The sequence below is a fragment of the Ruditapes philippinarum genome, unplaced genomic scaffold (genome assembly GCF_026571515.1).
Source record: "Ruditapes philippinarum isolate M1 unplaced genomic scaffold, ASM2657151v2 ctg3001_1_1_1_1, whole genome shotgun sequence".
NCBI classification, from domain to species: domain Eukaryota; kingdom Metazoa; phylum Mollusca; class Bivalvia; order Venerida; family Veneridae; genus Ruditapes; species Ruditapes philippinarum.
Window position 1 is genome coordinate 146,840 of NW_026858206.1, and position 23,196 is coordinate 170,035.

Genomic DNA, 23,196 nt, shown 5'->3' on the forward strand with positions numbered 1-23,196 from the left:
ATTTCCCTTTCAATTTTTGGGACCCGGGTTTTTTTTAAAAGTTATTTTTGTTTTGGGGGCCCTTCCCTATTGGGGTTTTTTGATTTTTCCCAATAAAAAATTTTTCAAAATTTACCTTTTTAAATAAACCGTAAAATTATACAGGACTATATACATGACTATTGTTGAATAGGACTATATTCACAAAAAATGGCATCACAGTTCTAGTATTCACAATTCAAATGGTCATAGACTTATTCACTGAAGACTCGGAAAAAAAAAGCAACACTAGTTCTGATATGGCTGTTGGCCAAGATGACTGTCACTGCCAAAAATTAAATGACTGTCTCAAATGTATTTAAGGCAAATTTGATTGTTCATGTAAAAACAATTGTTTATCAGGGCTCTTTGGCCTTGGAATTAGGTCATTACAACTTTGTTCGGTACATTGAAGTCCTTCATATACTGGTTTCTACTATAGTTTTTACTTAGAATAATGCTTGAATTAGGTCTTCCTCTACCATTATAACTAGAATGTCACAGTATGACCATTACATTGTTGGTATGACATATAATCCAAGAGAACGTGCGTCTTTATCATATTTTGTTTCATTTTTAGGAGTATGACCCGATGGCTGAGCATCGCCGTGCCAAGATATCGGACCGTGAGGATGACTACATGGCACGACGTCGTCAGATGATCATCTCACCAGAAAGATTCGATCCATTCGCTGACGGTCAGTACTTCTATAAAGAATTGTAGTTACTTGTGATTGAAATAATGTTATTGAACTGGTCATGCTGATAAACTGGGTGCCTGACATAACTTTATGACAAAATATAAGCAGATTTGAGGAATTTGCAAAATCTTTCTATTATTTGATCAAATGTCAAAAATGTTGACAGCTAAGGCTACCAGTTTTTAAGTTTGAACAGTAAGCACACAAAACTTAGGCCTTTTTATTTTTAATTTAAAAAAAATGATATATTTATACAATCAATTCTACAGACCCTGTCCATTGAGAGAAAGTAATGAGAGAGCTGTGAGTCAGAGGAAGAAATTTTCCAGTTTCTTATTATGTACCATGAATGGAATATTTTTATATCCATTTTAATTAAAGGAAATACCATACGTATTGTAAGCAAATCAAGAGATTTTATTTTACTTGATAAAGTATGATGTATGATAGTCTATATTACAATGTGTAACAGCATTTAAGAAAGCTGTCTTAAGTTCTACATCAAGAGTTATGAGAGCAAAAACAAACTGAATATGGGAAAGTATTGTGGTCTTGTGTCTATCAATTTTTGTATGATAGCAAGACCTTTTTATCTGTTTATTTATGAAGACACAGGTACAAGAGTTAAGCATTGAGATTCATATAAAATATGAATACAATAATTGATTGTGTGACATTGTGGTGCAGGTACTGAGGTAGATAGTGAGAGGAGAGATAAGTTTGTTATCGTTTGGTCTCTAATTTTTATTTTTAATACACCCTCGGGTTTAATTTGATATCAGTGTGTGCTGTTATTTTTTTTTTTTTGTAACTGATTTCTTTATTTGACTGCCAACTTTCACAAAACCGAGACTAATCTGAAAAACTTTATTTTCTAGCACAACGGGCGAGCCGGCTTCTGGAGCTGTCACTTTTAACCCTTATAGTATAAACATAAAGAAAAATTTAACATCTTTAATATGTAATATATGTGCAGCTATCAATTTTATAAAATATGATTGTCAGCATTTATCTTTGATAATCTAAATATTTTTTTTCTTGTTTTCTATACAAAATAACTTTATCCATGAAAATAAATTTAGAGTTTAAGATTCTTGAAAAATTAAGTTTGTTAAAGGGGCATGTTTATTATGAAAGTCTCATTTCATAATTTTTGAGAGAAAAAAAATTCAAAACAGCCTGAAATTCTTAATGTTCTGCTTAAGTCTTGGCAAAAGAAATTTTAAAACTGTGACACAATATTTGTTGAAATCTAATATAAATCTGCTGTTAAAAGTTTGCTTGATGATTAGATTATGATAATGAAGTTCTCTGTTTTTAAACTAATTTTTTTTTTATTCTTTGTAGACAAATTTTTAGCTTCACTTTTCTAGAAAAAGGGATTTCCAAATCGGGGCGTCCGTTAGGTTAGCGTTGGTTGGCGTAAAATTGGTTTAAGGGATTTTTTACTTTCCCCCCATCTGTACGCAAGAGAAGGTAACTCTGAAAGGATTTTTTTTTAAAAAATTTAAAGGGCCTTTTATCGATTTTAGAATTTGGTTAATTTTTTTGTCCCACCTCACTTTATTTAAAAACCCCTTTTGGAAGGTATTTTTTTAAAAACTGACCATACTTGTTTACCATACAAACCTTTTCATCAACAGACAAGAGGACAAAAACTCTGTAAGGGTTTTTTGAAGAATAGCCCCTTTTTGACTTGTACTAAAATTGGGAAAAATCCACTTATTGCTTAAAAACCCTTTGAGATATTTTTTTAAAATTTTTTAATGCTATTCACATCATTACCCCCATCTGTACGCAAGAGAGAAGGTAACTCTGTCAAGGATTTGTTTTTAAAAAATTAAGGCCTTTTATCGACTTAGAATCTTGGTTAAGTTTTTAGTACCAGTCCACTTTTTGACTGAACTGTTTGAGATATTAATTTGAAAGTTGGAATACTTGTTTACAATCATGATTCCCAAACATGTCCAGGAGAAGGTAATTCTGTCAAAGATTTTATTTGAATTATGGCCCTTAACTGTCAATGTTTTGTATTATAGGCAAGCACTAAAAAAGTCGAGCGCGCTGTCTTACGGACAGCTCTTGTTGTTTAAGTTATTTGTTTGGCATGCCCCTTTAACCACAAGTTAAGTCAAAAAGATAGGATTCAAAGAGTGTATGAGTGAAAACCGAGAGAGAGTTGCGAGTATAGAAAAAAGTTCTACACTAATTCTAGAATTATTGTAGGTGTAAAAGCTGTCATTCCAAGAATCCAGTGAGGCTTTGTGGGTAAGTACGTATACATGTGTTGTTTCAGCTCCCCGTAGAAAAAAATTTTTTAATTGACGTTTTTTTGTGTGATAATGAAAATAAAAACCCTCCTTTTTTAGCTTTAATTTTTTAGAAATAAAAATTTTGATAGAAAGCTAAAACACTTATTATATGTGGGGGAAAAAAAAATTTTCCAACAAATGAAAAATAAAATTAACCCTTAAAAATTTTGGGGGGGGTTCCACCCAAAATGACATTTTTTTAAAAGACTTTAAAGCAATAACTTATGCTCTCTGTTTTATTTTAAACGGCTGGTCCGAAAAAAAATTTTGGGCTGACAGCTATATTTTGCTTGTTTTTGTTTTTATTTCTAGGCTAAAAATTTTTTTGAACTCTAAAAGTTATCACAGCCATTTTTACAACAAAAAAATAAAAATAGATGATCTGTTCACAAAACAAGCCTTACAGCAAAAATGTACTAATGAATTTTTCCTGTCACGGCCCCGTGTCGTGACCTTTCTGTTTTCTGTTTGCAGGTGGGAAAACCCCAGACCCAAATGTTAGAACGTACCAACAAATTATGCAGGAGAAAGCATTGGCTGCTCAGGAGGTAAATTGTTTATCATATTCATTGGGACGTTACCCTTAGATTCAAATTGTTTAAGATAGAAAGCCATATGAGCCTGTTTGTAATAGATGTTATCTGGACTGCGGCAAATGTGGGTTTTTCTAAGCTAATCCCTCGGTTCATACACGTAACAGACTTTTAACCGTTATAGTTTCATACTAAACTACCAGTCACAATAGATTATTTAACCTGTTGCGATTATATTTTCAAAGCTGTAACTTGTATGTTTAGATTGACGAGAAAAATCCCAAAAATATTTTTAAGGTGACAACGGAGTCAATTATCACTGAAAATACCTAAAATGAGATTTTTTGCTAAGTACATTTATCAACCTTTTCTGAACACATTCGTGATTTAATTTTGGAAGCAGTTAGTCCAAAAAATGTGTTTTTAAACGTTTTAAAACGGTACCATTAATATTTCTATCTGCTATTCGCGCAACCTGTCGATTATCGATAACGCTCCGCTCGCCCCTGTTGAGGCCATCAAATGAAGGGAAACCGGGTAGTTCCATTTATCCGTGAATTACAAGTCCATACTTCTCGGTAATACATGTATCGTACAACTACCGTACATCTTTTATGAATATCTCAACATTTAGCCTTTTTTATAAATTAAGAAATTTTCGGCAAATGTACGTAAACATAATGTATGAAACATAAATAAATTAAGGATAGCGGCCAAATCGCACGACCACGGGGGTTGATTAAAAATGTAGTTGCTAAAATAACCCAACAATGTGTGAAAATAATTTGTCTCTGTCCCGTTAATCTGATAGATATTACAAATTGAGTTGATAGACTTTTGTACGGATTCAAGGGCTTACTTTACATTCAACCTCGTTTTTTCTAAACAATGTCAAGTAAAACAACAACAAAAAAAACAGACATCATTTTTAATGTGAACGCCTATATGACTTGTGTGGTAAGGTGTCCCGTGACAAATTTCTAAACCATTTTAGATTGTCTAAGGATGATTATTTCTCTATGAATAAATAAAAGATATTAAAATATATTCTCAGTGAAAATAAATTGTTCGCCAGTAAATCGGACACAGTACTTATTAATAAATCTGGGACAAAGTATGAAATTTATTGTCTATCAAGGTAAAAACTGGATCTCTATGCCGTGCATAGATGATATTCATAATAGAAGTCAAGAAGGCCAGATCATAATGATCGAGTAATACCTTTTATTTCTATTAAAATATGTGAAGCATTATCAATTTGGTGGAAAATATATAATTAATATCCCGTTCTTATTTGTACATCTACCATATGGACTTTCAAAGACTGCCAGAAGCTCAGTTTTTTGTTATTTTATTTTATATTTTAACGGAATTTCGTACACGAATACACAGGCAGAGTGACACTGGTATAATACAATAATAATGCTGATGATAAATAAACTTCAAAAAGGTAACAATTAAATACCCCGATAGCGGTACGCAAATGCGTTCCATTTCCCACACTGAGTGCCTCAAATTTTACCGATAGTCACGTGACATGTGAGACAGATACCAGACGAAAAGTAAATCACGTTAAGAATTGAAGAAATTTTCGGCTATAAACTGATATTAATCAGCAGCTTTTTTTTAATTGGTCAGATGTCCACTGGGTCATAAAATTGTTGTTAGAGTATGTTACCGCAACTTGTGACCCTCATTTTCTGGTGGCGATATTTCAGGTGTTATTATGCAATTATTTTAGCCCGATGATTGAAACGTAGGGGTCCGAGAGAGAACAGCCGATTTATGACACTTCGTTTGATGCGGGTCGGACTAACTTTGAATCGGCATAACTTTTTAGCTCGACTATTCGCAGAATAATCGAGCTAATGCAGTCACCCATTTGTCGGCGTCGGCGTCGGCGTCGGCGTCGGCGTCGGCGTCCCTGTGGTTAAGTTTTTGTATGTAAGCTGGTATCTCCATAACTACTGAAGGGAATGGATTGAAACTTCACACACTTGTTCTCTGTGATTATCTAAGATGATTGGCACAAGTCCCATAACTCTGATTTGCTTTTTTTCATAATTATGCCCCTTTTTCAACTTAGAAATTCTTGGTTAAGTTTTTGTATGTAAGCTGGTATCTCCATAACTATTGAAGGGAATGGATTGAAACTTCACACACTTGTTCTCTGTGATTATCTAAGATGATTGGCACAAGTCCCATAACTCTGATTTGCTTTTTTTTTTATAATTATGCCCCTTTTTCGACTTAGAAATTCTTGGTTAAGTTTTTGTATGTAAGCTGGTATCTCCATAACTACTGAAGGGAATGGATTGAAACTTCACACACTTTGTTTCTCTGTGATTATCTAAGATGATTGGCACAAGTCCCATAACTCTGATTTGCTTTTTTTACATAATTATGCCCCTTTTTCGACTTAGAAATTCTTGTGTTAAGTTTTTGCGTGTAAGCTGGTATCTCCATAACTACTGAAGGGAATGGATTGAAAACTTCACACACTTGTTCTCTGTGATTATCTAAGATAATTGCCACAAGTCCCATAACTCTGATTTTTGCTTTTTTACATAATTATGCCCCTTTTTCGACTTAGAAATTCTTGGTTAAGTTTTTGCATGTAAGCTGGTATCTCCATAACTACTGAAGGGAATGGATTGAAACTTCATACACTTGTTCTCTGTGATTATATAAGATGATTGGCACAAGTCCCATAACTCTGAATTTGCTGTTTTAACATAATTATGCCCCTTTTTTTCGACTTAGAAATTCTTGGTTAAGTTTTTGCATGTAAGCTGGTATCTCCATTACTACTGAAGGGAATGGATTGAAACTTCACACACTTGTTCTCTGTGATTTATCTAAGATGATTGGTACAAGTCCCATAACTCTGATTTGCTTTTTTGCATAATTTATGCCCCTTTTTCGACACATGAAATTCTTGGTTAAGTTTTTGCATGTAAGCTTCGTTGTCTCTCCATAACTACTGAAGGGAATGTATTGAAAACTTGGGAAGAGTTTGTAACCTTTTCGGACAATTTTATGTATTCATATAGGTAAGCATTATTATACTCAATGAAACACCCTTTGGTGACAAATTTTCGAAATATAGTCGAGCCGTGTACTGTCCTCCGACAGTTCTTTGTTTAATAATCAAAGCAATTAACATGCGTTTTAAAGCACATGAAAGGGAAATTCATTTACGGATGGGAACCGTGTCAGGGATTTTTGTTTGCTCAATCAGCGACTTAATTATATTTTTAATTACGTAATATGTATGGTGAAAAAGTCGCATAAAATATTTGACGTTACGTAATATTTTTTTGAGAAAAGATAGAAAAAATTTGAGACACGGTTCCCCAGATAATATAAGTTATGGTTTATTTTCCAAAAGTTTGATGACAAAAAAATAAAAAATGACTTTGATATGACGATTTAAAATTTTAGGATTTTTATTCAAAATCAATCATTTACAAAGGCATTTTTTCAAATATGTTATTTTTTATGATGATCAACGACATTTAATGCACAAAGATTAAATAAATAACAATTATAACTAAAATAACTTGGTTTAAATGACATTTATGTGAGTACCACGGAAAGTGTCTGTTGTCACCTTAATTCCGTAGCAAGTCTATTGAGCACAATAAATTTTATCATGATCAAAATATCTAAACTTGACAGAATGATGTTTGTTACTACTGAAGTGCCAGTTGCTATTTTAAAATAGAAGGTACATATATTTGAAACATGGTTGTAAGGAAATTACAAATTTGTGATTTCAGAAAGGTTATCGGGAGCAGATGAAAGAGAAGGCAAAAACTGGGGAGCTTAAAGCTGTTAATAATGCTAGTGCACAGAAAGTACAAGAGAAGAAGAAAAGACGATGGGACCAGCCTATGAGCGAGGAACCAGCCAAGAAAAAAGCATCATCATGGGACCAGGCTGAAGTTGGAACACCATCACAGGTTTATATATTTTTTTTCTGAGCATAGTCAGTAAATAGCATAAAAGTTCAATACATTGATATTTATTGTAATTGTTCAATTTTCTTGTACATTCTTTTCAATTCAGTTTGTGGTAAAAAGTAGCAGTAGGTGGCATTACATGCACTGGTTCAATGTTGAATGGCATATACAGTTAAGACTTGACCATTTCTCACTTTAAATTAAGAAACATCTTTCATTAAAATTACAGGCAAATTATAATATTTTGATCTGGTTATAATGCAGATATTATTAATAACATTTGTCTAGTTAATAGCTTTAGTATTCTTTTTGTACATTTTAGGCTAAATGGGATGAGACACCAAGTAAAACTAAAGGGTCAACCACACCTGGAGCCACACCAGGTGTAAGTACCAGAATGTGGGATGCCACACCAGGGCATGCTACACCTGGAGCGGTCACACCAGGGCGTGAAACACCAGGTCATCAAAACACACCCAGTGCAAGAAGAAATAGATGGGATGAGACTCCAAGAGCTGAAGCTACACCTGGACACACAACACCTGGTGGACATCAAGCAGGATGGGCGGAGACACCTAAAACTGACAGAGGCGGAGATTTAATTGAAGACACACCCACTCCAGCAGCCAGTAAGAGGAGATCACGTTGGGATGAAACACCCGGTGCCCAGACGCCAACCATGACTCCTGGTAATATGACACCAAGTATGACACCTGGCGGACACACTCCTGGCGGTATGACACCTAGTGGCATGAGTGGCATGACAACCCCTGGTGGTGGAACACCAAGTGGGTTTACACCTGGTGGACTCACACCCGGAGGTTTTACACCCAGCGGCGTCACTCCAACTGGTTCCAAAGCTATGGCTATGGCCACACCAACACCAGGACATTTGATGTCTATGACACCTGAGCAGTTACAAGCTTACACATGGCAGAGAGAGATTGATGAGAGGAACAGACCACTAGGTGATGATGAACTGGATACTATGTTCCCACCTGGGTACAAGGTAAACACGCCTTTTACTTATTCTTGCTCCACCCTTTTATTTTGACCACTACCATTTTTCATAGACAAGTTTATATAAGGCTGTAGAGCATGTTATGAATATTGAAAATGAATTAATTGAACAGCAAACTTCTTTTATAAGAGAAAACAAGGAGTAATTTCATAAATTGACGGCATCCATATATATTTTATACAAACATCATATTCATCCAATGAATAGCTCATTACATAAATGCAGTATTATAAGTGTTGATATACATATGATTTGGATGTGCTATGTCTTATAATTCAGGTTCTGCAACCACCCACTGGTTACATCCCTATCAGAACTCCGGCCAGGAAGTTGATTGCCACGCCCACACCTATGGCAGCCACACCCCAAGGATTTAGAATGCAGACCCCAGATCACAAGACATCAGTTGTAGACATGCAGCCAAAAGGTTAGTCAAATATTGTTTTCTCTCATAATGGTTACTTACCAGGTATAAAAAAATCAAATAAGTATTTTAAGCATCAGTTTTTAAGACCCTGAAATTTTAAATACCACTGAAAATAGGGACATGTTAAATATCTAAGATATTGCTTGTTCAAAAGGTATATTTCTACTATTCACCCTAACCTTTTGTTGTTCAAATTTTGTTACAATGAAGTGGATTTTGTCAGGTAAACCATTTACCTTGTTTATACATGTATAGTAGATTAGGAAGATGTTTTCACTTAAATTCATAAAATAGTCACAAGACAAATATGGTCATGATGGTGTTCGCCAGTAGTGCAGGAAACATGCAGGGTTCAACATACTTTTTTGACCTCTAGACCAGAAGCCTAGGGATTTTACTTCACATATAAACATTGATAGACTGTATCTTAGTTTTCCTAGAAAAGATTGCTAAGTTGTAGGCCAATGATATGACATAAAAATCAAAATGAAAAATTTAAATATCTAATTTAGAGACTTACATGTATATTAGAAAAGAGCCAACAACAAAAGTATAAAAATTGGGGTAATTTTCCCTGCAGGAAATCTGCCAATGATGAAGCCGGACGACATGCAGTATTTTGACAAGCTTCTACAAGATGTTGATGAGGACACTCTGTCGCTAGAAGAACAGAAAGAACGAAAAATCATGAAACTTCTCCTCAAGATTAAAAATGGAACTCCACCAATGAGAAAGGTAGAAATGATACCATGTGACTTCTGAATTCTTGACTTTTTACATCCAAATATTTCTGCATTCTGAACACTTTCTTGGTTCCCAAAATATTGTTTCTAAGTTATATATATTTCTGAATTATGAAATTTCTGAGTTTATGATTTTTGGGAGGGGAGGGGGGGGGGGGGGGGGGCGTAAATGCAGGTTTTATCCACCATAATCTGAAATTTGCACTAAAAAAACTACAATCTTGTTGAAATGGTCACTATTTTTCAGCGATTTCTCAATTACATTTGAAAGAAATTTTTATTGCATCTGAAAAAATGTCATTAAAGGTCTACAGTAATTTTGCACCTTTAGTTATTTACTATATTTACCATTTACCATCAATTTAATGTGATAAAGATATTTGTTTGGTAAGTTTAGTTAATTTTTAGCTCGACTATTCGATAAAAGAATAAGTAGAGCTATTGCAGTCCCCGAGCGTCGGCGTCGGCGTAACCACTTATGTTAAAGTTTTTGTAATAGTTCAAATATTTTCAAAGTCCATAGACATATGGCTTTGAAACTTTGCAGACTTGTTCACCATCATGACGCCAACCTGTAGACAGGAGGAGGTAACTCTATCAAGCATTTTGACAGAATTATGCCTCTTTTTCGACTTAGAATTTATGTTAAAGTTTTTGTAATAGTTCAAATATTTTCAAAGTCCATTGACATATGGCTTTGAAACTTTGCACACTTGTTCACCATCATGACCCCAACCTGTAAACAGGAGGAGGTAACTCTATTAAGCATTTTGACAGAATTATGCCCCTTTTTCGACTTGAATTTCTGTTAAAGTTTTTGTAATAGTTCAAATATTTTCAAAGTCCATTGACATATGGCTTTGAAACTTTACACACTTGTTCACCATTATGACCCCAACCTGGAAACAGGAGGAGGTAACGCTATCAAGCATTTTGACAGAATTATGCCCCTTTTTTGACTTAGAATTTACGTTAAAGTTTTTGTAATAGTTCAAATATTTTCAAAGTCCATTGACATATGGCTTTGAAACTTTGCACACTTGTTCACCATCATGACACCAACCTGTAAACAGGAGGAGGTAACTCTATCAAGCATTTTGACAGAATTATGCCCCTTTTTCGACTTAGAATTTACGTTAAAGTTTTTGTAATACATTTTATTGTAGTTCAAATATTTTCAAAGTCCATTGACATATGGCTTTGAAACTTTGCACACTTGTTCACCATCATGACCCCAACCTGTAAACAGGAGGAAGTAACTGTATCAAGCATTTTGACAGAATTATGCCCCTTTTTTGACTTAGAATTTACATTAAAGTTTTTGTAATACCTCAAATATTTTCAAAATCCATTGACATATGGCTTTGACACTTTGCACACTTGTTCACCATCATTACCTCAACCTGTAAACAGGAGGAGGTAACTGTATCAAGCATTTTGACAGAATTATGCCCCTTTTTTGACTTAGAATTTACATTAAAGTTTTTGTAATAGTTCAAATATTTTCAAAGTCCATTGACATATGGCTTTGAAACTTTGCACACTTGTTCACCATCATGACCCCAACCTGTAAACAGGAGGAGGTAACTCTATCAAGCATTTTGACAGAATAATGCCCCTTTTTCGACTTAGAATTTACGTTAAAGCTTTTGTAATAGTTCAAATATTTTCAAAGTCCATTTACATATGGCTTTGAAACTTTGTACACTTGTTCACCATCATGACCCCAACCTGTAAACAGGAGGAGGTAACTCTATCAAGCATATTTTTTACTATCAAGCACTAAGAATAGTCGAGCGTTGCTGTCCTACCGACAGCTCTTGTTTGCCATAAATTGTTTATCTGAGACTTTTTAAGGCACTATATGGTTGGCAATACATACAGAATAGTAAATGTTCATGGAAAAGTTTTAACAGAGCTTTAAATTTTATAATTCTTTTGATTACAGGCTGCCCTTAGACAGGTAACTGACAAAGCTCGCGAGTTCGGTGCAGGGCCGTTGTTCAACCAGATCCTGCCACTTCTCATGTCGCCCACACTTGAGGATCAGGAGCGTCATTTGTTGGTGAAAGTCATTGATCGTATATTATACAAACTTGACGATCTGGTACGACCATATGTACACAAAATCCTGGTTGTCATAGAGCCGCTCTTGATTGATGAGGATTATTATGCTCGTGTTGAAGGGAGAGAAATTATATCCAATCTGGCTAAGGTATGGTTAAAATGCTCTAAAAGATTTTTCATATCAGTTTTGCAGCAGCTTTTTTAAAAAATTATCAAAACAAATCAGTTGCCCCTCAATACTGTTAGTTTGAATCTTACCAAGAACTTTGAAGAAGCTCTCCAGCTAGCTTACCATCAATTGGTGGTTATATGCAGATGCCTGCTTGTTTCAGAAATAATACACAGAGGAGATCTGATCGATAAAGCTAGAAAATCATAATTGCTGTAACTTGAAAGCCAAAAAACCCCCAAAAAACATAAAATTAGAATATTTTTGTATATAGCAATTTTTTTTTATCCCCCGCCGAAAATTTTCGGCGGAGGATATAGTAATAGTCTCCGTCCGTCCGTCCGTCCGACCTTCCGTCCGTCCGTCCTTCCGTCCGAAATTTTTGTCCGGAGCATATCTCTAAAAGTATTTGAGTTATCAACTTGAAACTTCATAGGTAGATAGACCTCATTGAGGAGGAGTGCAGTGCACAAGAATGATAACTCTACCTTGCATGATTTTTGAGTTATTGCCCTTTGTTATTTTTCAAAATTGATTTTTGTCCAGAGCATAACTCCAAAAGCCTATGAGATATTAACATGAAACTTCATAGGTGCATAGATCTCACTCAGGAGGTGTGCAGTGCACAAGAATGATAACTCTTTCTTTCATAATTTTTGAGTTATTGCCCTTTGTTATTTTTCATACCTAATTTTTCACCTGAGTGGAGCATAACTCAAAAAGTGTTTGAGATATCAACATGAAATGTCATAGAAGGATAGATCTTATTGAGGAGAAATGTATTGCGCAAGAATGATAACTCTTCCCTATACAATTTTTGAGTTATTGCCCTTTGTTGTTTTTTTCATGCTATTTTGTCCAGAGCTTATCTGAAAAAGTATTTGAGGTATCATCTTGAAACTTCATAGGTGGATGGATCTCATTGAGGAGGAGTGCAGTGCTAAAGAATGATAACTCTGCCCTGCATTATATTTGAGTTATTGCCCTTTGTTATTTTTCAAAATTACTTTTTGTCCAGAGCATAACTCAAAAAGCCTTTGAGATATCAAAATGAAACTTCATAGGTGCATAGATCTCACTCAGGAGGTGTGCACTGCACAAGAATGATAACTGTACCTTTTATAATTTTTGAGTTAACGCCCTTTGTTATTTTTCATACTTAATTTTTCAATTCAATTTTTTTCTCAAAAAGTATTTGAGGTATCAACTTGAAACTTCATACGTGGATAGATTTTACTGAGGAGGGATGCAGCACACATGGATGATAACCTACCCTGCATTATTTTTCAGTTATTGCCCTTTGTTATTTTCAGCCATCAGTATTCACATAGGTTTCAAATCTGTAATCACTATAGCCATCAGTTTTCATTACCAAAAGACCTCTTAAAATGGAATTATTCTGCTCTACTACATATACATTCTTCCAATGAGCAAACACATTCGGCGGGGGATGGCCATGTTGACATGGCTCTTGTTTAATTCAATGTTTAATAAGTGTATAATCTATAGGATTACTGAGCTGCCTTAATAAACATTATAGAATTTATTTATATCACTTCGCTTTCTTTAAAATTGGATTTGAATGCATGTTTCCTTTATGAAATATAAAGTCTTCCATGTGCTAAAGCTACCTAACTAACATTTAAATATCAGATTTTGAACTTAACCTTTGTTCATTTGCAAGTAATGGTGGTGTCACTTCGAAACCACCTTCAGTATTTATTCATTTATTATATCTAAAAGAAAAAAAAATGTAACATTTATATTAATTGGTCGGTTGTTTTCTTTCAGGCTGCTGGTTTAGCCACCATGATCTCCACAATGAGACCTGATATAGACAACATGGACGAGTATGTCCGTAACACAACAGCCCGAGCCTTCGCTGTGGTGGCCTCAGCTCTCGGCATACCATCTCTACTACCTTTCTTGAAAGCTGTGTGTAAGAGTAAGAAATCGTGGCAGGCTAGACATACCGGTATCAAGATTGTACAACAGATCGCTATCCTGATGGGATGTGCCATATTACCACATCTTAAATCACTTGTAGAAATTATTGAGCATGGTAAATTTGTTTATCCCTTATCACTCTAAATTTCTTAAATGAACTTGCCCATTATTCAATTCTGAACAAAACCATTCATCATTTTTAGCTTGTCTATTTCAAAGAAAAAGTCAAGCTATAATGATTGTTGGGTTGTTGTTGTTTTTGTGCAAAACCCATAATGAGGCCCATTATTCAAACATGTTAGAAGTTATCAGCATCAAACTTGGAATACCATCGGGCAAAATTTTGAAAGGAATATTTTTGGAATTATGTCCCTTTTTAACTTGGGATTTTTAACAGACGTGCATTAACACTGCATGCGGTGCTCTTATTTCTGTCTGTCATACTGTCAGTAACTAAACTGACAAAACAAGGAACTGTGAGGGCATTGTGTACTATTTCGATTTTTTTCTAGTTTTAAACATTGCGTTATAATATTTGAATTACCTTCAGGTCTTGTGGATGAACAACAAAAAGTAAGGACAATTACAGCTTTAGCTTTGGCTGCCCTGGCTGAGGCAGCTACTCCATATGGTATTGAGTCCTTTGACAGTGTCCTCAAGCCCTTGTGGAAGGGTATTAGACAGCATAGAGGAAAGGTATGGCTGAATTATTTCCTAAATTTTGTTTCGGCTTTACTGCTCTTATCTTTATCCTTGTTCATTGTTATTGGTAGTTTTTTCCTCAGCAAAATGAATTCTTGCCATTTACTGAACCGATGTTACATAAAGAAACTGTATTTTAAAGCATTTCTTTATGGAATTTTGCCTTCTATTTATTATGCTATGGACAAATAAAGAATTTCAAAACTACTGTTTTATATCTCGATAAGCAATTTTGGATATTTTTGAGTTATGTCAATATATATTATTGTTTTCAGGGTTTAGCTGCTTTCTTGAAAGCTATCGGTTACTTGATCCCGTTAATGGATGCCGAGTACGCTAACTACTACACGAGAGAAGTCATGTTGATTCTGATCCGAGAGTTTCAATCACCCGACGAGGAAATGAAGAAGATCGTGTTGAAAGTCGTAAAACAGTGCTGCGCAACAGATGGTGTTGAACCTCAGTACATCAAAGAAGAAATCTTGCCCCCATTTTTCAAGCATTTCTGGAACCAGAGGATGGCGCTCGACCGGAGAAATTACCGACAGGTTGTCAAGAGATACAGTATTAGATATCCCCGTTGTAAACATTTTTATCCAAAATGTCACTCGCAGTTTCAGAGAGTTATAAGAGACAATGATAGATTTTGTTGTGCTGATTTTTTTAAGAGCAATGCAAGATCCTTATTAAGTCCAAGGTTTGAGAATTTTTTGTTAGAAGAATTGAAAGCTCTTTTTGATATAATACAGATGAAAGAAAAGTGAAAATAATTTAGTGTATGTAATACAAATTAATGAAAAATGATTACTTAAAATTTTAAATTAATATTTTAAGTAAACATTTCTAAATCAAGTTAAGAGACTGGATAGTATGTTGGCAGTTATGTATTTATAATGACATTTTAAGATAATTATTAGCTCATATATTCTTGCTCAAAGATATTTTAAAAAAACCCACAAAATAATACATACTTATATATTAAAGATAGATTTTTGATGCATTGTTTAACATTTTAACAAGGGATGTATTGCAGATGAAGAGCAGTGAAGGCTGACTTCTAGATCAGACTTGTATATTGTGTTATAAAGCTTTTGCATATTTTCGTATTGAAGACATCAGAAAAACAGACTTTCCTTTATAAACAAAAAATGATAATAATTAGTAACTAAGCTATTGATCCTGTTGTAAAAATTATGCCTTTTATGTGTTATTTGCTTATATTCAAGTTACGTTTTATATAAAGGTTTAAGTAGTTTTGAATAGTACAGTTATTAACTTTACTTTTCTTACCATGTTTCATTGTTTAAATTTCTTACAGTTTGAGTATTTTTTATATTGTTTGTATGTATTGTATATTATTGAAAATAAATGAAATTAACCCAAACTTTTTTATCTTTCTCCGTGCACACACAGCTTGTGGACACAACAGTGGAGATAGCAAACAAAGTTGGTGCGGCCGAAATCATAGGACGTGTGGTTGACGACCTTAAAGATGAAGCGGAACAGTACCGTAAGATGGTAATGGAGACAATTGAGAAAGTCATGGCTAACCTTGGTGCCGCAGACATTGACTCTCGTCTTGAGGAACAGTTGATTGACGGTATCTTGTATGCCTTCCAGGAACAGACCACTGAGGTATGTCTATTTTTTATGTGAGGAAGCTGTCAAGCTATCATACGGAACGTAGGTGATTCTACTCATGTGCCCGTTTGTGCCTGAAATAATGTTTGAAGGGGCACCTGAGGTCTTCCACCAGTAAAATTGGAAAGTTGCTATATGACCTAAAATGTGTTGGTGGGACGTAAAACCCAACCAAAACGAAAAGAATGTCTACTTTTTATGTATACAAGAATGTATGGTTGAAATTCCATATTATGAATTAGTTATATTAGGGTTATTTTTAAAATATGTCTTATTTTGAAGATCAATAACACATGTAACTACTCTTTTAAAGTTGATTTAACATCACTTTAGCTTAAATTGTATTCTATTTATATGTCTTTTCTTGCCTTTTATCTAACTGTCATTTTCATATTTTCTACATAACCATATTTTACAGGATGTAGTTATGTTGAATGGTTTTGGCACAGTGGTAAATGCGTTGGGTAAGCGTGTGAAACCTTACCTGCCCCAGATCTGTGGTACAATCCTGTGGCGTCTCAACAACAAGTCGGCTAAAGTCAGACAACAGGCGGCAGATCTTATATCTAGAATCGCAATTGTCATGAAGACATGTCAAGAGGTACACCTTTACACCTAATCTGCTAAACTTGTGATATGAATTGTCCTGCTTTCAATTCGGAACAGTCCATTACAATTCTAATGAGATTTCAATAACAAAATACAAAATTGCACTACAAACAGTATAGAGTTTGGTCAGGCTTCACTGACGTGATGTGCAGGCTAGCTTGGCTCAGTACTTGCGGCAAATACTAATATGTCTTTGGTCCAGAAGGTTAAATTTAGTATGTCAGTTCTATTACTGAAGCAAAAATGTTTTTAATTTGGTATTTTAGGAGATTTGAATAAAATATTTTAAGAGTTTATTGGTGTAGTGATCAAACATTTACGATGTTACCTTGAATAGTTATAAAGATGTTCCCTTGAATGGATTGTTGTAAAGCAAGTATATTATACTGCTACATGGTTTCTGTATTAAATTGGTCACTTGTGCATAGCACTTTTTATTTGGTGGTTCTACTCGGGTGCCCGTTTGTGACTGAAATAATGCACGGGAGGGCACATGAGGTCTTCCTTCTCCAGTAAAGCTGGAATATTATCATATCACCTATACTGTACACTGTGACGTAAAACCAAATAAAAAAACAAAAACTTTTCATTTGGTGTGTAACAATAAGGAATATTTTGTTTGTTGCACTAAGTGTATAATATTTAAAGCAAAATATTCAATAGTTATTTATAAAAAAAAATAAAGAATATGTTAATGAATTGGAGGGATGAATGATTTTTTTCTGCCTGTACTGCTTGATTTTGAATAAAAGTTCATAAAGAAAGAACAACCTGTCAATAGGAATAATGAAACCGCGGAGTCAGACTCAGTCACTCTATAATGTTGGCTGACCAACTTTAAAAATCTTTGATCATGATATTTATATTTAAGGTCAATTCTATTCTAATTAAATTTCAGAGCAACAAAACTGAATAAAGTTTAATGTATGTATGTTTTTATATGTTACAGGAAAAGTTAATGGGTCATTTAGGTGTGGTCCTGTACGAGTACCTCGGAGAAGAGTACCCTGAAGTACTGGGTAGTATCCTAGGAGCCTTGAAGGCAATCGTTAATGTTATTGGTATGACCAAGATGACACCCCCCATTAAAGATCTTTTACCCAGACTAACACCTATCCTTAAAAACAGGTAAAAACTTGTGTTCTTCATAGTAATACTTTGTATAAATGATGTGATTATTGAAAGTAATTGTCCTCAGGTCTAGGGGCGGATTAAATTAATTTAATTAAGTCAAGGCAAAGTTTGATCCTAAATTTAAAATTCTAACAGAGATATTGAAGTTATCATATGATTAACCCTTTCTCTTATTAACATGAATAATTTCTAACCTGCCTGGTAGCCACTTTAGTATTAAGTGCAGAGTCATTTCACATTGTTCTGGGTGAACAGTGTTCTGGGGGGTATAATTAGTATTATTTTATTGTGACAAATTAAGTCATGGTAAAAAACTACTTTAATAGTCAAAGATGTTTATTGGTTCTAACAGGTTGTGGATTTTGCTTGAAATGCTGCCATGAGATGTTTCTTTGATCACCAGAAAACCTGGAACTGTGCCATAGAGAATTAACAACAATCTGATAATTTTGATGCTATGATATGCTTTACAGTTCTTTTTTTTCCCCACAAGTTATGCCACAAAGGAACAAAGTGGAGAGTAGCCTATATTCATAATGAAAACTTTTTGTTAATTTGAATTTGATTGTGAATGTTTATATTACAGACATGAAAAAGTACAGGAGAACTGTATTGATCTTGTTGGTCGTATAGCAGATCGTGGAGCCGAGTATGTGTCCGCTAGAGAATGGATGAGAATCTGTTTTGAACTGTTGGAACTTCTTAAAGCCCACAAGAAAGCCATCAGAAGAGCTACTGTCAACACATTTGGTTATATTGCAAAAGCTATTGGGTTAGTATGGGTTTTAATGTTTTTCATTCATTCTTCTTTTTGGTTTATACAGAATTTATTTTAGTACGATTGTGTAGGTAGCTATAAGCTTATAGACACAGTTTCGAATCCGTTCCTGGAACCAACCAGTACTGAGCAATGAGTGTAAAGTTCCTTGCTTAAGGAAACAAGGACTTGCCCCTGACAGGGTTTGAACCCATGTGGCTAGCGATCATTAGATTACTACCACTCGGCCATGCCGCCATTATTCTTTTTATAAAAAACATATCTGAAAGAAGTTTTTGAACTTATTGACTGCAATTGAGCTAAATGATGTCTAGATTTCAATTTTGTAACTTTAATTTACACTACCATATAATTTTGTTTTCGTTGATTTGACTAATAAATTTTGCAACATTGCTCCTTAAAATCAAGTATCCCTTAAGCTAAATTCCGCCCATTCAACATGTATTGTAATTAAAACTATTGATATGGCCAAAAAGAACTTTAATTTTGTTCCAGTTACCATTACTAAACTGTTTCAAAGACATAACATTTATCTTTACAACACATGCTATTCTTGCTGATTTCAAATGCCTGTTTAATAATTCAAATGTTTATTTGATTCTTGTAATGAGTATATTTTTAATGTATCAGCCTGGAATAAGATCTTAAGTTATATGATTGATGAAGAGAAAAAATATTGTCTGTTTGAAGTTATGTTTTTAGCTCACCTGTCACAAAGTGACAGGGTGAGCTTTTGTGATCGCTTTTCGTCCGGCGTCCGTCCGTCGTCCGTCCGTAAACTTTTACTTTAAATCTCCTCATAAACCACTAAGCCAATTTCATTCAAACTTCACAGGAATGTTCCTTTGGTGGTCACCTTTAAAAATTGTTCAAAGAATTTAATTCCATGCAGAACTCTGGTTGCCATGGCAACCGAAAGAAAAAACTTTAAATATCTTCTTTTAAAAAACCCTTAGAGCTAGAGCTTAGATATTTTGCATGAAACATCTTCTAGTGAGTGTCTACCAAGTTTGTTCAAATAAAATCCCTGGGGTTAGAATTGGCCCCGCCCCAGGGGGTCATTGATTTTCCCTATATGCATATAGTAAAAACTTAAAAATTCTTCTTTTAAAGAACCCAAAGAGCTAGAGCTAAGATATTCAGCATGAAACATCTTCTAATGAGTGTGTACCAAGTTTGTTCAAATAATAGCCCTTGGGTCAAAATTGTCCCCGCCCCAGGGGGTCATTGATTTTCCCTATATGCATATAGTAAAAACTTACAAAATCTTCTTTGAAAGAACTCAAAGAGCTAGAGCTAAGATATTCAGCATGAAACATCTTCTAATGGGTGTCTACCAAGTTTGTTCAAATAATAGCCCTGGGGTCAAAATTGGCCCCGCCCCGGGGTCATTGATTTTCCTTATATGTGTATAGCAAAAACTTAAATAATCTTCTTTGAAAAAAACCCAAATAGCTAGAGTTTAGATATTAAGCATGAAACTTCTTCTAGTGTGTGTCTCCAAAGTTTGTTCAAATAAAAGCCCTGGGGTGAAAATTGGCCCGCCCCCAGGGGGCATTTATTTTGCCTATATGCACATAGTAAAAACTTAAAAAATCTTCTTTGAAAAACCCAAATAGCTAGAGTTTAAATATTAAGCATAAAACATCTTCTAGTAAGTGTCTACAAAGTTTGTTCAAATAAAAGCCCTTGGATCAAAACTGGCCCCGCCCAAGGGGTGTCATTGTTTTTAACTATATGTGTGTAGTAAAAACTTAAAAAGCTTCTTTTTTAAAAAACCCAATGAGCGAGAGCTTAGATGTTTAGCATGAAATATCTTCTTATGGATGTCTACCAAGTTTGTTCAAATAAAAGCCCTTGGTTGAAAATTGACCCTGCGGGGGGGGGGGGGGGGGTGAGAACATTGTTTTTCATTACATGTGTGTAGTAAAAACAAACTTAACATTGTGTAACATCTTCTAATGAGTGTCTTCAAAGTTTGTTCAAATAAAAGCCCTGGGGTTTAAACTGGCCCCGCTCCGGGGGCCTTTATACAGGTGAGCGACCTCAGGGCCATCATGGCCCTCTTGTTATATTTTATTCTACACAGAATAAAACAAATGCATTCAATTAATGAGAAAAATGTAGAAATGCATATTGTTATATTAAAGTATTATAAATATTGAATTATTCTCCATTCCAGTCCACATGACGTGTTAGCCACATTACTTAACAATCTTAAGGTACAGGAACGACAGAATCGTGTGTGTACAACAGTTGCCATAGCAATTGTAGCAGAAACATGTTCACCGTTCACAGTGCTACCTGCTTTAATGAATGAATATCGTGTACCTGAACTGAACGTACAAAATGGTGTGCTTAAATCTCTATCTTTTATGTTTGAATATATTGGTGAAATGGGAAAAGACTATATTTATGCTGTAACACCTTTATTGGAGGACGCCTTAATGGACAGGTAAGTGATGTTGAAAATTATCTCCTAATTATGCCCCCATTTCGAAGAAAAGGGGGTATATTGCTTTGCACTTGTCGGTCCGTCGGTCTGTCGGTCCGTCGGTCCATAGACCAAATGGTTTCCGAGTGATAACTAAAGAACCCTTAGGCCTAGGAACTTCAAACTTGGTATGGTGATTGATCATGACCAGTAGATGACCCCTATTGATTTTGGGGTCAAGGGGTCAAAGGTCAAGGTCACATTGACCTTGAAAGCAAAAACGGTTTCCGATCAATAACTAAAGAATCTTAAGGCCTAGGAACTTCAAACTTGGTATGGTGATTGGTCATGACCAGTAGATGACCCCTATTGATTTTGGGGTCAAAGGTCAAGGTCACATTGACCTTGAAAGCAAAAACGGTTTCCGATCAATAACTAAAGAACCTTAAGGCCTAGGAACTTCAAACTTGGTATGGTGATTGGTCATGATCAGTAGATGACCCCTATTGATTTTGGGGTCAAGGGGTCAAAGGTCAAGGTCACATTGACCTTGTAAGCAAAAACGGTTTCCGATCAATAACTAAAGAACCTTAAGGCCTAGGAACTTCAAACTTGGTATGGTGATTGGTCATGATCAGTAGATGACCCCTATTGATTTTGGGGTCAAGGGGTCAAAGGTCAAGGTCACATTGACCTTGAAAGCAAAAACGGTTTCAGATCATTAACTAAAGAACCTTAAGGCCTAGGAACTTCAAACTTGGTATGGTGATTGGTCATGATCAGTAGATGACCCCTATTGATTTTGGGGTCAAGGGGTCAAAGGTCAAGGTCACATTGACCTTGTAGGTAAAAACGGTTTCCAATCAATAACTAAAGAACCTTAAGGCCTAGGAACTTCAAACTTTGTATGATGATTGGTCGTGACCAGCAGATGACCCCTATTGAGTTTTGGGTCAAGAGGTCAAAGGTCAAGGTCATGACCAGTAGATACTTTATAACCCTTATTAATTGTTTGATCACTGGGTCAGAAGTCATGCATAATAACCTTATCACATGACTAATTGGCTGCTGATAGGGGGCATACATGTTTTACAAACATATCTTGTTTATTTAGTGTCAGTCATTTTTTTGGGCGATTGGGAACCAAACTTCCCTTTTCTTTTAATGCCATAATCACTCCTGTTTAAACACATCTAAGAAATAACTTTTTATGAAAATAAAAAATAATTTTATGTTGAAATCTGTATTTTAATGTTTGAGTGTTGAATTTTACTGCAGCCTGTTCTTTTTAGAGGCATTCTTTAGTTTTGATTTTATCAGTTTATTTTCTGTAGTCTTCAGGAATAAAACACATGTTGCCAGCAAATAAATGACTACAACACAGGTGATTTGTTTTGTCCTACTTTACAATTAAAACTTGGAGGTCACTTAATGATCTTAATAGTGCTTTTCTAAATAAGAGTCTAAGACAGTATTGTTAAAATAATTTTAGCTCTATTAACATAATGGAGTATATGTGCAAAGAATATTGATATGTTTACAGAGATCTGGTACACAGACAAACTTCAATGTCAGCAATACAGCACATGGCACTGGGTGTGTTTGGTTTTGGGTGCGAGGATGCACTGGTCCATTTACTGAACTACGTCTGGCCAAATGTATTCGAAACCTCCCCCCATGTGGTTCAGGCTTTCATGGGTGCAATAGAGGGAATGAGAGTTGGTATCGGACCTTCAAAAGTATTGCAGTATGCGTTACAGGTAAATTATAAATATATTTATTATCTTGATAACAAAATATCTTTGTTGCCAAGTTTTCAAGGTTGCTCCACTTCTTTGGTAATGTTTTATGTTCCAATGCCTTCATGTATAGAAACACTTAAGAAAAAAAAAAGAATAGGAACCACAATATGCGTTTGAATGTATCAAGTATCCCATCGAAGTCGTAAGAGGCGACTAAATGAGTTCAAACTACTGGAGTCTATGCATCTCTTAA

General features: G+C 34.8%; 1 protein-coding gene across 1 annotated transcript in view; it reads left to right on the forward strand.

The window, feature by feature from the left end:
• Positions 1-23,196, forward strand: part of LOC132752476 (splicing factor 3B subunit 1-like) — a 28,877-nt gene that overhangs the window by 4,040 nt on the left and 1,641 nt on the right. The window contains exons 4-19 of the mRNA XM_060742802.1: positions 599-716; positions 3,506-3,579; positions 7,347-7,529; positions 7,852-8,538; positions 8,830-8,977; positions 9,558-9,712; positions 11,669-11,935; positions 13,748-14,018; positions 14,454-14,599; positions 14,881-15,153; positions 16,019-16,240; positions 16,665-16,847; positions 17,805-17,983; positions 18,576-18,761; positions 20,950-21,222; positions 22,745-22,961. Of these exons, the coding sequence (XP_060598785.1) occupies positions 599-716; positions 3,506-3,579; positions 7,347-7,529; positions 7,852-8,538; positions 8,830-8,977; positions 9,558-9,712; positions 11,669-11,935; positions 13,748-14,018; positions 14,454-14,599; positions 14,881-15,153; positions 16,019-16,240; positions 16,665-16,847; positions 17,805-17,983; positions 18,576-18,761; positions 20,950-21,222; positions 22,745-22,961 (3,582 nt within the window). The remainder of the gene's footprint in view (positions 1-598; positions 717-3,505; positions 3,580-7,346; positions 7,530-7,851; positions 8,539-8,829; positions 8,978-9,557; positions 9,713-11,668; positions 11,936-13,747; positions 14,019-14,453; positions 14,600-14,880; positions 15,154-16,018; positions 16,241-16,664; positions 16,848-17,804; positions 17,984-18,575; positions 18,762-20,949; positions 21,223-22,744; positions 22,962-23,196) is intronic.